At 37.3% G+C, this 15,800-nt stretch overlaps 1 protein-coding gene across 1 annotated transcript in view; it reads right to left on the bottom strand.

Moving 5' to 3' along the window:
* FYB1 (FYN binding protein 1) overlaps positions 1-15,800 on the bottom strand; it is a 43,912-nt gene that overhangs the window by 22,843 nt on the left and 5,269 nt on the right. The window contains exons 2-4 of the mRNA XM_054004293.1: positions 14,283-15,411; positions 1,833-2,007; positions 142-191 (exon numbers count right to left, since the gene is read on the bottom strand). Of these exons, the coding sequence (XP_053860268.1) occupies positions 142-191; positions 1,833-2,007; positions 14,283-15,384 (1,327 nt within the window). The 5' untranslated portion in view covers positions 15,385-15,411. The remainder of the gene's footprint in view (positions 1-141; positions 192-1,832; positions 2,008-14,282; positions 15,412-15,800) is intronic.

Genomic DNA, 15,800 nt, shown 5'->3' with positions numbered 1-15,800 from the left:
CATAGAGTGGTAGAACCAGTATAATTATTTACACAAATCACTCTTGAATACAATAAACTTTTGTTTATCTTATAAATACAACACGCTTACAGCTTCTCACAGTAGCCATTAATTAAAATGTATAAAATGTTTGCATCTTACCCTGTGAAACAAATTCAACATCATCATAATTTTCTTCATTTTCTAGATTTCTGTAAGTATGAAAAAGTAGACATGTGAAACCTATGAAGATGGTTTTATGATTACATTTTCATTAGCCATTTTTCTGGTGCTTTTAATTACCTATTTTATACAAAGGCTGAACAGTCTATTGAGCCCTATATCCTACTTAAGTACACACAAGATTTTCTAAATTGTTTTCTCTGACTGTGACTCAGTGTTTCAGGTGGGGCCACCTTGATTCAGAGTAAAAAACATCAAAGTGAGACAAAGGCACTCAGAGCACGGTATGAAAAATATCATAAGCAGATGGGCTGACTGAACGGAAAGAATCTGTTGGGCTTTTTAACCATTTTTGCAGGTGCAGGCTTCTTACAGTGCAAAAGTACAATGTCAGACTTTTTCTCAATGCTAAATATAGCTCTGAGACTTTGTTGGGCTTAAAGTCTAAACAAGGGACAAGAGAAACAACGATGTAAAGGTTTGGCCAGGTAAAATGTCACCAGAGTTCTTAGATTTAAAATGTTGTCCAAATGAGAGAAACATTGGAAATATTTCCATGGAAATGGAATTGAGAATATAACTAATAACATCAGGGACTTTTAACTTTATAATGCTTTGTAACAGCAGAAGGAAAACAAGGGCTGACAGTTATCATCAAAGAAGTGTAATCAAAAAAGGACTTGAAAGTAGAATGGGATGCTCTAAAACTGGCTTGATGGGGAAAGCAGGGAGACAGGTGAAAGCAAAGGTGTCAGCACCCAGGCACAAATTTTCAGCAGAGAGGAGAATTTAGAGGGCACACAGGAATGGGAGAGCAGACAGGGCATCTGGAGGTACATTTCACAGGTGTTTGATGTCAAACTTGGCTCCTATGCCTCGATAAAGAGGAGGACACCCAGCATGGCTGCTGCAGGTACTGTGGCTGTGAGGCAGGACTGGTGCTGTCACACAGCACTGAACTGGACATGCCTCCCTAGCTCTTCCTGCCTGCCCTTTTGATGCTCTGCTGGCCAGAGAGCAGCTTATTATTCAGGCTTAGCTTGATTCTGGTCAGTTTTGATGCTGGACTCAAGTACTTATACCTCTGTCAGTAGAGGTTTTGCTTCTGTGCACAGCTCTTCAAAGAAGGATAAAGAAAGGAGCCTGTATCAACAGAGATTTCTCAGGGTTATCATACAAGGCCATGACATGGCCTCGGTGCAGTTTCACAACCAGCGCTGAGCTCAGTTCCTCCAGCTTGCAAAGCTGCTTCCTGGGGTATTGGCTCATAGACCTGACCCTCCTCACCCTCTTTACCCAGAAAAATTCAGGGGAAACCTTAAGCTATTGAGGCAACTGATTTTCTATCAGTGTTTAAAGTTTTTGGATTGTTCTGGAGTAAAAAACCAGTCTGTTCCCTTCCCCCTACCCTCACCAAAAAAGGGAAAAAAAAAAAAAAGTTGTTATACACAACACAATTCAGGGAAACAACTGAATATATGGAGGGTACAAACTAATATAAAAAGCTAATTCTAAACAGGCCAGGTACAGGGCACAATAAGGAAAGTAGTGTGAGACACCCCTCTCTTAGAAACCGGGAACTCATGCAGCCTTCGCCTGCTGTGGCAGGAGGAAAGTGGTAGGCAGAGAAAGGTGAGAAAATAAAGATCTTGTGGCTTATGTTCACTCACATTATTTCAGAGCTGGGCTTGATGTTTCTGGGAGGCAGACTGGGAGCTGCTGGCACCTGCAGGGATGGGTGAAAGGCTGGTGGAGGAGGTGGCACAGCAGTGTGCGATGGAGGTATTGGTGGGGCAAGTGCTGCTGAAGAAGGTCTTTTCTGTTTCAAACCTTCATTGTTAGGATCTGAAATATAGAAGAACAGATTGAATTTATCAAACAACACCTGAGGAAGGAACTTTTCTGTGTTTGATGAAGTTTTCGGGTGCAGTACTGCACACACCCCACAGAAAATATATTTTGATGAACCTGCTCTTAGATATTTTTGTTGCATTATCTTAGCACACTAGAGAGAAGGAGACTCTGCATTTAAAAATGTTCTCCCTGTACAAGGCCATGAAAATGTCTTTGCCAAGATATGAACTAGACACAAAAAGAGCACAGTTTATTCAATATATTAATACTTGTGTTATAAAAGTAAATTATAATTTAATTCCACAATTTGCTTAAAAAGACCAGCTGCAGAGTTTCATATGAGCACTGATGTAGTCTTGCTGAGATTTTCTTGCTCAGAGAAAGAGTTTTAAGGGAAGGGATGAGAGACAAAAATATATTTTGGACTTTATAAAGAGAGGTACAAGTCTCTGAGCATCTTCAAATACATTTTTAGTATAAGTTGTAAAAGTCTGGACTTTTCTAGCAAGCTCAGATTAGAAAAGTGGCAGTCTGTGAAGCTGCACAGAAACTACACCCTCAACAGACAGGTGTAGCCTCAAAAACTGATGGTGCTGTGCACCAGGCACAGAAGCCACAATTACATGAGTGAGCTGATATGCATGTGTGCTGCACTGAATTCATGCTTCCTGCAGAAGCCACAACCAAACAATAATAACCACTGCTCTGAAGGTTGATTTTGAGAGAAATTATTCTACACAAGCAAATTAAGTCAGGGTTTGGATGCCATGATGTTTTTGGAGTATCTTTTTTTTTTTTTTTTTTTTTTTTTTTTTAAGTATTATTAGTGGATTAAAATCTACCAAAAAAGAACTATCCCCAGCTGCATGGAGACAAATCCAAGAAAATCCAAGGAAAAGGAAAAGGAGAACAGTGGGAAAAAAATCATTCAGAGTTTTGTTAAAATCAATTACAGCTGAGAAAAATCCCCTTGTTTTCTGGAGAATTTATTTAAGTTCACACCTGCAAGAGATTGAAATCTTGTCAAGTAAAGGAAATTATAACTTCACTGAAAAAATAGTGGTTCAAAACACAGAACAATGACAAATATTTACTAAAGTTTAATGGTAAGACTGAAGATTGCAAGAAGCTATTCAAAGAGCTTTTTCAGCTTATTGGGTGTCTTATGAGAGACAGGAAAAGGGGAGTTGGTAACTTTAGGATGGACCCTTCCATATCTCACATGGAAATCAAAGTGAAATTACCAAGCCTTGACAGTTTTTCTCCCTACTAGCACACAACTCAAAAAATTATGGATAAATATTTCTCCATGGATATTTAGACCAACTTGTCAACATACATATGAACAATGGTGCATTTTAAACCTGTTAAGTTCCTCCATTACTTAAACGGCAAAATACTGATAATCCCAACATGGATGATTACACAAATGAATTCTTTTGTGGTTTGTGCATTAAGGAACATGCATATTACAAAAGAAGATCCTTACCATTTAAGATATCAAGATTAAATTTGCACCACTTATCTTTTTAACATTTTATTCAAAAATATAGCCCAAAAGTCAAGTGAAATAATCCTTTCTCTTAGTACTGAGAAGGCTACAGCAGGGTCAATGCCAGCTGGAGAGTACCCAAAGGAGAATAGTGAGAATGAGGTCTAGAAAACATACATTCCTGAATATACTGAACAAATGGTGGTGGTTTAGGGAAATGCTGTAAGATTGGGGTAGAACAAAATTAATACCTAAGTCTCTGGTAGTGAAGAAAGGGATAATTTATATTTCCCCCCCTTCTTTTCCATAGTGAAGAGGCAATAAGTAACATGCTTAGAGGCAAGAAACATTTCTTAGAAGACACTTTCTAACAGTGAAAGTGGAATTTTAATACTTTGAGGTCCACATTGAAGAAGTAGGATAAATTTATGGGTTGAATAAGTTCTAGTACAGTTGTTCTTACCCTGTACATTGGGATGGATATCGACATAGTGACAAACAACTTCTTTATATCCCTTCCAATTCACTGCTGACATCCTTTGATTGCTGTCCTGTGTGTTACATCACATTTGAAATATTTGCTGCTATATTGAGATCAATATAGTATAGCTGGAGCTATACTAAAGTAACATTTTGGCTAAAATGTGTCTTTCAGTTGTTTGAAAGGTGTTGACAAGACAAAGAATACTACAGTGTTTTTGTAGTGGTACTTGTTTAGGTTTGCTTACTATTAAAATCTGCATCTTACTGTTTTCTGAGTTCCTCAGGCTTCAGGTTCTATTACATTTATTTTTACCTTTGCACACAGGGTCAAAAGCCTTTTTATCACCACTGTTTTATACCCAAAAGGTAGTGACACCACTGGAATTATAACATAACTGGAATTATAACATAAATAATATAATGTTTTAAAAGACTCAAAATTTAAAATCTCAATTTAGGGTGCTCTTTTTTTCTTTTTCTTCCCCATGTAATTATTCCATATTCCCCAAGCAATTATTTCATAGCTATTTCTGTTATCTCTCCAACCTTTCCAACACTGCAGAAAATCTGGCACTGGAATTCTACAGAGCATTCATTTGTCTGCCACATGTAGTGATGAAAATTGCAAGTCATTCTTCATCTGGCCATATCTCTACTGATTGCATCCAGGAGGTTTCAGTATTTTCTACAATTGCAATCTCCTCCTGTTTTGGAAGTGCAGACTCCTGACTATTAAACTAATGCCCATAAGCAAAAAGCTTTTATTCAGAAACTTTGTAACTATATGAAAATTCTTTAAGGGTAAAACTCCAAGAATTGAGAGTTACAAGCTGATAACCCTAATGCATTATACTCTTCTACCTCATCATAGTCCTTACCCAATTGTAAAACTGCTTATAACTTGATTTTTACTTCCAAATCATTACACAACCTTCATTCACAGGTATGGTTTACATTTCTTCATTATATATGTAGTATTGCATTTGAATAAAAGCAAACTTTGCTTAAATGAGCCAAGGTTACACATGACTGTGCTCTTGTTGTATCTGAATATTTGCAGACTATGTCTTAGCATTTAATTCTTCACAGTCTTTATTCATCCACAGACTACAATTTCTTATTGCCCTAAAACTTCTTATAAAGATGAATATGACTGGCATGTATCACCAGATGAATTCTAAATTCTAATCAAAGAAAACAACCAGAAATGAGTCTATTTTTTGGTTTGCTTGGTTGGTTTTTTTTTTTTTTTTTGTTGTTGTTGTTTTGATTTGTTGTCCTGAAAGCCATGTTAATTTGTATTAATAATACTCTTAAATTTATTTTTGTGTTTTAATAGGGAATCCTATATCAGTTTTTCTGTGGTTATATCTACCTTATCCTAACAGAGTGTTCTGTATGTGCACAACATGCATATGAACCTTTTGTCTTCATATTGTATTACTTGTGATAAGTCTTTTGTAGGACTACAGTAAAAATTCTTCCCAAGTCTCTGTGCATAATACTTCTTTCATCTGATGTCTCTTGAAAGCCAATTCCTGGCAATAGGAAAGCCAGGAAAGGACACCACATGCATTTTAGATTAAGAGCTTATTTTTAAATATTAAGGCCGAACAACCTGTCCTTTTTAATTTTTGTAGTTTGTTACAATCTAACAGTAACTAAATGATCACCATTTTAATCAAAATACTGCTTTTTTATTCTCTAACAATTAGAACTGACTCTTCTCTGCCTTTAGAGTTTTAATTAGCTTAATTAGTTGCACTTATGACCAAGACTGATGTAGATGGAGCATTTAATTTTGACTCCAGTTCCTTTTTTTTTTTTTTAATCAGGGACACTTGGTACTATAAAAACATGGAAAAGCTCTGTGGAGATAGTGGAACCATAGTCAGCTGCAGACACTCAGATCAAGAAATTAAACTGAAACTACATCCTGGCTTCATGTGCACCTGAAGTACTCTCATCACAGTAAACAGTGTTAAGGGTGGTCACTGTGTGGTAGCTTTGACAGCTAACACCTTGGTTTCCAAATAGCCTCTCCTCTCAGGACTCAGCTTTTTCACATGTTGTGCTGAATAAAGAGAGGCAGAAATGGAAGCTCTTCAAATAGAAACAAAAGAACAGAAGAAAAGGTGCTGCAGCTGTACAGAGAAACCTGCCATAAAAACTGTCCACAGAATGTCCCAAATATCCCATTTTACTGCTGCTTGTGGCATTAAATGTCTTTAATCATGCCCAGATCCTCAGCACTTACAGTACAACTATGCACAGAACACTGCAAAAATCTATCTTGTGTTCTTGGAGAGCCTTCTCAAATAGCTTTCATATGGGCACTGGCCAAAAGTTCACTTACATTCTTGGGAATGTTTGTTTATCAGGAAGTGAAGGACACTGAAGTTGTCTTGATGCAATACTTGTGACTTTGACCCTTGCCATTCTTGGCTTGTGAAAGGGAAACACTGATACTGACACATCTTTGTTTGCCAGTATGACATCTAGAGAAAGATTCCATCTTCCCTTCATGTCCAGATATTCTGTGTTCAACAACAGAAGAAATCAACCTCCATAAAAGAGCATTTCTATGCCTCTCTCATGTGAACTCAAAGAGAAATTAGAAGTCCAGCTCTTTTGGAACTTGTGAATTCTATGTGGGCAAAAGCATTCAGGGAAAAATGAGAAAAGGCCATTCTCACCCTATTAAAATCTTCAGTGCTGTCCTGAGATACTTTATCACTCTGTCCTGAGATACTCATACCATAAATATGTGGCAAAACGAAGGGAAGTCCTAGCACTGCCTGAAGTCTGTAATGGAGTACACCTGGAACAAGCATAAGGTAGGATGGGAATCTTGCGTGAGCCCGTCCTTTGGTCACAGATGGTTCCCTGTTTTTCAGAATTGTAAAATGAACTGGACTCATGTGCAAGGGTGATTTTGGCTCCAGTATTCATAAAACTTAAATGACATGTCTCTATTCATTGCCTCGAGAGATTGGCACACAGAAGGAGGTGAACATCCAATTATCAACCTGAGCAGAATAGAAGCTGTCAAAGGGAAAAAAAATCTCACATATTTTTAGCACTCATACCCACAGTTCTACATCCATCAGCTGAAGATACAAACCCATCTGTTCAATCCAATCAGTATTGCAATACAATGTGTTTATTTGACACAAAGCTTTCAATTGGCAGCAATGAAAAATAGTAATTTTGATAATCTCCCTTGAAACAGGTAAATATCCTGTTCTAGCAGAGGGTGGTCTGGCTTCAGCTATTCATATTTTTCTCACCCTTGGCAGGACTGCAGCAGCAATGTATACCTGTTCTGAAAGCCAGCAGCACTTTAGAAATCTCAGTTAGCTCAGAACAGCTGTGTTGATCTTATCTGCAGTAGACTGTCTTGCAAATGGATTAGCCTGGCCTCCAGTCCCCAGATAGTCCAGAATTAACCACAAAGACTGAACTGTTAATGATATTTAAGGTATCGGGCTGTAGCATCCAGCCTGATATCCATTGCCTCAGTCTAGAAATTTCTGGTCCAAGACTGCACCCTAAATAAAACTGGAATTGAACAGCAATGCATAGCACTGTGTACATTCCATTTTGAGTGGTCTCATCATACCTGCTTCACCATAAATAGACAGAATAAATACATATACACATGTAGTAAGAAAATCCCTTCTATAACAATGCAGTCTCTTGCAACATGCTAGGCAAAAACTGATTATTGACTTTGCATTCTAAAAAAAACCCACCTTCTTTCTTTGGCCTAGAGTACGGCTTTTGGTGAGACCTTATTCCCTTTGACCCCTAATGCAGTGAGCTCCTGATCTGTTGCTGACTTCTGCTTTTAGTAATGTTAAGAAGATCTGACAATAAGCAGGAAACTCAAAAGAAACTTAAATATTCCGTGGGGGAAAATGCTTGTAATTTTAAAATTATTAGTGAATTTTTATAGTTTTCATCATAAAATGACTTCAGGATTTTTTAAGCAGTTACACATCAGAAAGTCTTTAAAAGAACCTTTTTATAAAGCAAAATGCTTTTGAGCTACTCTGCAAACCCAACATGCTTTTCAGTTTTACCGCAGAGCACCTCACCATTTCTACATGCAAGACCTGGGTAGCTTTCTGGGTTTTACATAGGGTTTACTAAGAACCTGCAACAACATCTGCAGCAGCTGATCAGCCACTTCCTACTTCATCTGCAATGTGCAGAGAGCTGTGCTCTGCTTCCCTAACCACATTCTCGTTTAGACACAAGCCATGGTTTCAGGTTTCACTATTATGCTGCTTTGGAGCTGTTCAGAGTGAGCAGGAAAACTTACAACAGAGCTGAAACTCACTGCTTTTGATTATGCTGCTGTTACACATACTGTAGCAACAAAGTTCAGTTGCGATACTGCTCATACCTTGAAAACAAAGAGCACGGAAAGTTTCCGGTTGTTGCTCTCCTTGAGTCCAGACCTTACTTTTAAAAATGCCTGGGTACAATCTTTTATGAGTTTTCTTTTCTTTTAATTTCTTTTATTCTTCTCATCTCTCCTGATTCTCCTCCCAGTTAGTTGGTTAAGCTTTTTTTTTCTCTTGCATGCAAACAAAATTACGTCTCAAAAGGGTGGAATTTCAGACAAAGGGGAAAAAGGGGGAAATGAAGACTTAAGTCTCCATCCTTTTCCAGATCACTTTGCTGATGGTTGCTCATAATATCATGAAAAAGATGATCAAAGCAGGTGGAGAATCTGTCCTTTTTAAAGCAAAACATCTCATTGGTCTCAATTGGAAAATCTTTCCACACCAGATGCACAGAATACGTTAGGGATGTTTCACAGAAGGTTTAACACTTATTCTAACCCTTATATTCTCAAAGATATCATAGACTTGACATATTAAGTCCTAGACCCCATATCGGGTAGGGGATTTTTCCCCTTCCACATATGTAGAGACAAACTGATGAAGAATATGGAGCACATGAAAGTGAGCATCTAAATTTACATTTCAGTTTGAGGGCTGAAAAATATTAAGCATGCACATAGTCCTACTCCCAAAAGAAGACTCACAGTTTCACTTAAAGTACTTCAGTATATAAAAGTTTGCAGGACCGAGCCTTGTGATGACAAAATATGAGGTGAGATATTCCTAATTCTTTAGAAGTCCAGCACTTCTTCTGGACAGTACTGACTGGCATGAGGAAAGTGATTTCCAACTGCAGATGTGTTATCATAGACAGAAGACTGTACTTATCTAAAGAGGAACACAAAATTAAATCAAAATTGAACTGCAGTTGAAACTTCTCATTTGTCTGATAAAAAGCCTTAATGACTACTTCTGGTTCTACTAAAAATATATATAAACCTGAGTCAATTAATTTTATGTTGCATGGTATCATTTCATATGCAAGAAAAGAGAATAAAAATTGAAAACATTCAGAGATTGAGGACATATAAGATAGTAACAGTTTAAAAATAATCTTTTGCAATTCATTTGTATTTAAAAGAGAAGGCAAAAGAAAATGTGTACAATGATGCAAAGGCAACGTTGTAAAGAAAATGTACCGGAAAAGTTTTCTTAAAATGTGACTATTTCCCAAACTAAAAAAATGATGAGGGGTTTTAAAAATTTTCAATGTGAAAACTAATTACATCATAAATACCATGGTATATAAAAAATAATTTTCATAAAAAAAATTCCCATGCAACGAAGTCTTGCATTTGGATAGTGAAAGTTTGCAGATTTTCTCTTCAGAATTTGCAAACAAGGAACACCATTGTTCCAAAGGCATGTATCTGAGGAGGGTTCAATTTCAAGAGGAAACCAATGACCTCAGGAATGTTCTTTTCTAAAATGAACCTTTTAGGATAAAAAAATTGTTAGATACAATTTGAAAATCTTCCTAACAGCTTTACTATGAAAGGCCTGTTGTTTTTTTTGTGTCTATTAATAATGAATATTTATTGTAGCATTTAACATCAAAACTTTCAAGAATGACTGGAAGTTTTCTATATATGAACTATGATTTTAATCTATTTTCTATAATGAAATATATTAGTTTGTGCTGTATTATTACCCATGTAATGAGTGAACAAAATAACAATATTTCAGAAATTTAATTAAGGGAATTTTACTAAGCAGAAAGAATTACTCAGTTCCATCAGTTTACATTTTTTCTACAGCAGCTTCCTTTCTGTCACATTCCATGAGAAACTCATGGCTGTCTTTTTTCTGCATTCTAATGAATTTTCCTTTGTAACTACTCCTCTTAGCACTTCTTCTCAAAGGCTGCTCTTGTATGTAGTGTAATCCTCAAGGTACTGTATTAAATCCATCCAGCACTGGCCCTGTTGGAAGGTGGGCAATGGTTTCAAGTATAGCATAATACCTCATTGTGCTTCATTCAGTCTTTTGCAGAGATCCAGACCTATTGAGTGAATATGTTATGTATATAGTTTGATTCAAAACAGAAGCTGTTCAAACTACAAACCTCTTACCAAAATTAACAGGTCGCATGGTTTCTCTTCTGAGTCGTAAATTCTTCATCTTAGTTTCTGAAGCCTCCACTCAGGAGTGGTTTTAGCTGACTCAAAGGGATTTAGAGCAGTCAACTGCAGAAACAACTCCAGATTTCATGTGTAGGCTATAACAAGTGTATACATGAGAAAAATAGATTTCTGTGCCTCCATCCTGTGATATAAACAACTCACATCCTACTGTTTTCTAGAATCAGATAATGAAAAGAACAACTGTGGAACATAAGCCGCAACAAATGAAAATTGCAATACTTAGGAGAAGATCTTCTGCCATTTGCAGAAGCTTTGACAATTCACAATGGAGAGCTGTCTTCTGATGTTAAATGGACACAATTTATTCCTTTAAAAATATACTCTAAGACATTTAGAAAATGTTGCAGAATGTTGTAGCTAAGGCAATAATCAAGCACAATGAGTTTAAATCCTAATTTGCAGTCAGTTTTGTGTACTTTTCCTTCCTTATACACAACAGCAGCAAGTTGCAATCTGAGCAATCACCTGCAAAGAAATACTCAATATTGTTTTATCTATTAGATAAACTAACTTAGATTAACTAACTAACTAGTTACTTAGATTAACTAACTAACAAACTAACTAACTAACTGACTAACTAACACACTAAATAACTGTCTCATTCATATTTCTCTCAAGATGGTTAAATTAATTTTTAAATTGAAGTGATTTATCTGTTTCAATGTTGTAAGCCATACTGGCAGTTTAATTTACACTTTTGTCCACATATTTTAGCAGAATTATGTGACAAATCCTTGACCTTTTAAGATAATGTTTCAAAAAATCCAGAGTGGTAGAGTTTCCTCCACAGCCTTAATATTCTTTGTTGTGGAGGCTCTTAAAAGTTCTGAGGAATTTTCTCCCTAACTGAAGCACACTGACAGCATGTGCCCACTTTCTATTCACTGAGGAAAACTGAAGCCCCGGTGTTTGTTGTTCAGGAGTTGTGCAGAGGTGTGTAGAGCACTGGACAATCAGCCTCTGGCTGGCTTTGTGTGTGTGGTCACCTGTACCTGTATGGTCCCACTGCGCTCAGTGCAGTTCTCCTTGGAAAGCAACACTACAGTTGTGGCCTCACATGGAAAGCTGTCAGCAAAATGACTTTGTTTCTCTTTTTTTCTAAGACCTTGGGTGTTTATTATAAAACAATATAGTTGTTATTGTTTTCTGAACACAGAAGGCACATGCACCTCATTGATTCTTAGCTGAGTAAATATGATTCCTCATTGGAAATTGCTGCAATGGGACTTAACACAGGAATTTACTATTCTGCCATGTATTTGCAGGCCCAGACAGGAATTTCTTAAAGCCTGCCTTCACTGGAAAATAGTAGCAATTCAATAGTGAGACTTGAAAAAGACATTTGTATCTACAGAAGTTTTATGGAAAGTTTTTCAGGAGTAGGTGAAAATTTCTAATCCACAGCAAGGCCAACATCAAACTAACATCCCTTAGTATTCATGCAGGCATGGTGGATGATTAAAATCCTTCTCCCATACTTAACTAAGACTGCTGTGTCAAAGCTAAGTCCTTTAGCCTCTAACATTTAATGTCATTTCGTGCCCAGTGAATACTTATTTTCAAAAACCAGTAAAACAGGTTTCATGGGAAAGGATAACAACCAAAGAAAAAGGGGTGAATTGATACTTCTGAGAAAGCAGAATTCAAACGCCTGTTTTAAATCAGGCGATACAAGGTTTTCTATAGTGTAGGCACATGCCCCTAACACAAGTGTAAAAGCCACTATGTGTGGAGGTTTTCTCCTCTCAAAGAACAACGCAAAGCCTAACTTTTGCCCTATTACAGACCAAAAGCTCCAAAGGTTAGATCTCAGAAAGCTCTGTTGAATGGAAAAATTATTTTCATTTGCTTAGTCTTCTTTATTTTCAGCACCTGAACCACAGCAGCAAATTAAGCAACTATGGAAAGCTTCTGTTCACCAGGACACAATAATGAAAAGGTAGAATTTATGCTGTGAGGGTGGCATTTTCCTGACATGACTTTGATTCTTGAAATGACAGCTAAGAAAAAAAACACAGTTCAGTTTAACTGCCCTTCCAAACCAGGTAGATTTTGTTATTTATGTTTCAAGAAACCCATCAACAATTAATAACTGTTGAGCTGAAAAGGAGTTTGTTCAGGATTCACTCTAGAACAACTTGTCTGTCCACCAGAACTGTTTTGTGTAGACTTCTGGGCGCAATGAAATGGGCTGCATTAATTAAAGCCAAACAGAATATCAAGACCTACATGCTAGCTCTCTGAGTCAAGGCTGAAGTTCAGGGATACTATGGACAGCTTCTCATGGATGTGGTTTCTAAATCTTTCACTCTTGACCTGCCACTATGACTGTGAGATAGAAAAGACCATGTCTGATCCTTAATTTCTACTTACTTGTGTGTGAGTTTTGCAACATAACTGGAAAACCCCCTGGGCCACCATGCTAGTCAGCTCCATCCTTAGCTCATGTTCCCATGACTGTCAGGGTGTTGGCTGCTCTTACCTCTTGTTAGTGACAACTGGACACCCACCCTCCTAACAAAAATTCTGATATTATTCTTACAACCCTGCTCACAGTGTTAATTTAAAATGCACAGGCTAAATATTTCTTATGCAGAGTTTTAAAAAGTGCTTTGTGTCTATAACTGAATGGGAATCAGAAAAAAAATCTGAATAAACAATAAGCAGAACAACAAATAAAGATTCCTCAATTAATTACTTAAAGTAAATTAAAAATGTATTTTAAATAAATTGTTATTTTCTTATTTCCAGCGTTTGTCACGTTTTCTCAAAGTTTTAACTAGCAAAGCTCTTACTCTTATATAACTAAAACATTTACTTGTGTAGTTGGCTGAAAATGCTGTCTTTCTGTATTGAGATTGTATATGAGCATATTCGTCTTAAAGATATTCACAAATTTGTCTCATTTGAGGATCTTCGCCTGATCCTGGATTTGTGAGAACATTTCCTTAACTGTAAGGTAACAGAGGAAAACCAGAACACAGCAGCTGACAAGAAAGCAAATTTTTTATTACCAATACACTCCTAACCTTTGAGTGGAATTAACAGTAACACAACATATAGCTACATGCAGACACTATGTTTTTAGTGAGGCTTTTTCTCTTAAAAGAAATCATCTCCGAGTTTTTCATGCTGCTATAGCCCCTCTGAACCTCTTCCACCTCAGGAAGACCAGCCTTACGTGCATTTAGAGCTGCTGAAACACAAGCCATGCTGTATTCTAGACACAGGAGGTACAAGGACAAATTATGTATCAACTAAATTACATTAATGTACCTGATATACCACACATGCACAGTGTGGAGTTAGAGCTCCACTCCACTGTCAGCAACTTCAGAGCTCTGAATCACACCATTGGGCATCCCCCTTTCTCACTAACTACACTTAAAATTGAAGCATCTAAGTTTGATCAGTTTAATTAAACCAGGACTTAAATGCCTGTTGAGGAAATACTCCCTAACACAAGTTATAGCTGCATCTGAGTAGTTTCAAGAAACAGGTGAACCCAATAGAGTAAACATTCTTCCTGAACTTTATCACTGAAGGATAGAGAATATAATTTTAATTTCTGTATGGAAGAGACAGAAGCCCAAGTTACAGCTTTAAGGGGTTTTCTGATGCACAAGTGTCATGTTATTTCTGAACAGAAGTGGAGATCCCATCTGAAATTAACCTGATTCTAAATGCATCAAAAAGCTAATACCCAAGGAAGAAAGAACAGAATGGACTTACTGTTTTCTTGGCATCTCTTCTGGAACTTTCCCAGGTGTACAGTGGGGGGTCTGCTGGGCTTTTGTGGGGGCGGGCCCAACTTGAACACTGGGGGCAAGATTTTCCGCTTGGGCATTTTAGAACTCTTGTCCTCTTTCTTTTGTGATTCACCTGATGGTCTTCCTGCAGCAAGTGCTGCATTCATCTTACGGAATTTATGAGAAGAACTTGATTCTTCCTGAGTGATTTTGCTGAGGAAGATGTTCTTGGCAGCACTCATTCCCTTTTCTTCAGTGTTTTCTGCCACAGTTTTGGGGGTTCCTTTTGATAAGCTGGACCTGTGGCCAGTAGGCTTCAGAGCTATTTTAGGAAAATTACTGCCTGGAGTTTCTGCAGCAGAGTTACTATTTTCACCCATCTCCTTTGCTTCTTGGTGTGCATGTATATTTGTTCTAGGTCCGGATTGTCTTTGCCAAAAACCATTTTTATTAGAAGTGTCTTCATTTTGAGATACCTCATTGTTTAGAGAAGGTTTCTGTGCTAGAGGTGGTTTAGAAACAGGAGGCTTGTGCTCATTTTCTTGTGTTGCAGACCTTAATTTTTCCTTAACTGCAGCTACTTTTGAAAATTCCGGTTTTGCCTCATTCTCCTGTGATGCAAAATTTAAAACAGATTTTGGTCCCATGAGATTTTTTTCTTTATCAGGAGGAGTAAGGAACTTGTTCCATGCAGGTTTTGGGTTCAAAGGCTTTGGGTCCTCTTTTGACGGGTCACTGGTTTTGATAGAAAATTTAGAGCATCCAGCTTTTTCATCATTTCCTCTGTTAGTGGGCTGAAGCTGAACACCAAACCTTTGTGCCACTGGGTTTAAATGTGGTGAGTTTGGATCTTTCTCTGTTTTATCATCACTTGAAGGCTTGACTGCCAGAGGAGGCTTAGGCTGAACAGGTTTGTGAAGGGTACTGGGTCCTGGACAAAATGCAGTATATCCTTTATTTGTAAGTTTCTCAAGTGCTGCTTTCCTTGTCTGTAATCCTTTGGGGTTATCTTGTCTTGGGATTTTGATGGGTAGGCTGTTTGAAGGATCCTCTGTGTCTCTGTTACATCTCTCAAATTTCTCCATAAGGAACTTCACACGTGGCTTCCGATTCTACAAACATAAAGAAGAGAAAAACAAAGGGCAGCAATGGGAAAGTACTGTTGCAATGTTCACAAATACTGTGCTTTAAAGAGTTTCCTGGTCTGAGGCTTTACTACTGCTGATTGGCTGAGGAGGTGCTATAGCTCGTCTTCCTGTAAAGAGAAGCTGAGCATTTTGTTGTATCCTTGGAGCATTTATACAATATTTTAAAATTTTCATTCAGGTGTTGCCTTTCAGGTACTGCAGGTCCTTTTGGGCATATTATAATTTCAGTTTATTTCTGGAATTGTGAACTGAACACATAATAAATGTAAGAAATTACATACGACTTTAAAATCAACCTACCTAAAAATTTTGTTTTCGTGATAAGAAGTGCCTGTACTGGAACCTGGGGGAAT

This window comes from Vidua macroura, chromosome Z (genome assembly GCF_024509145.1).
Source record: "Vidua macroura isolate BioBank_ID:100142 chromosome Z, ASM2450914v1, whole genome shotgun sequence".
Classification (NCBI taxonomy): Eukaryota; Metazoa; Chordata; class Aves; order Passeriformes; family Viduidae; genus Vidua; species Vidua macroura.
The sequence above is the reverse complement of the archived record's forward strand: the minus strand, read 5'-3'. Positions and strand labels throughout refer to the sequence as shown.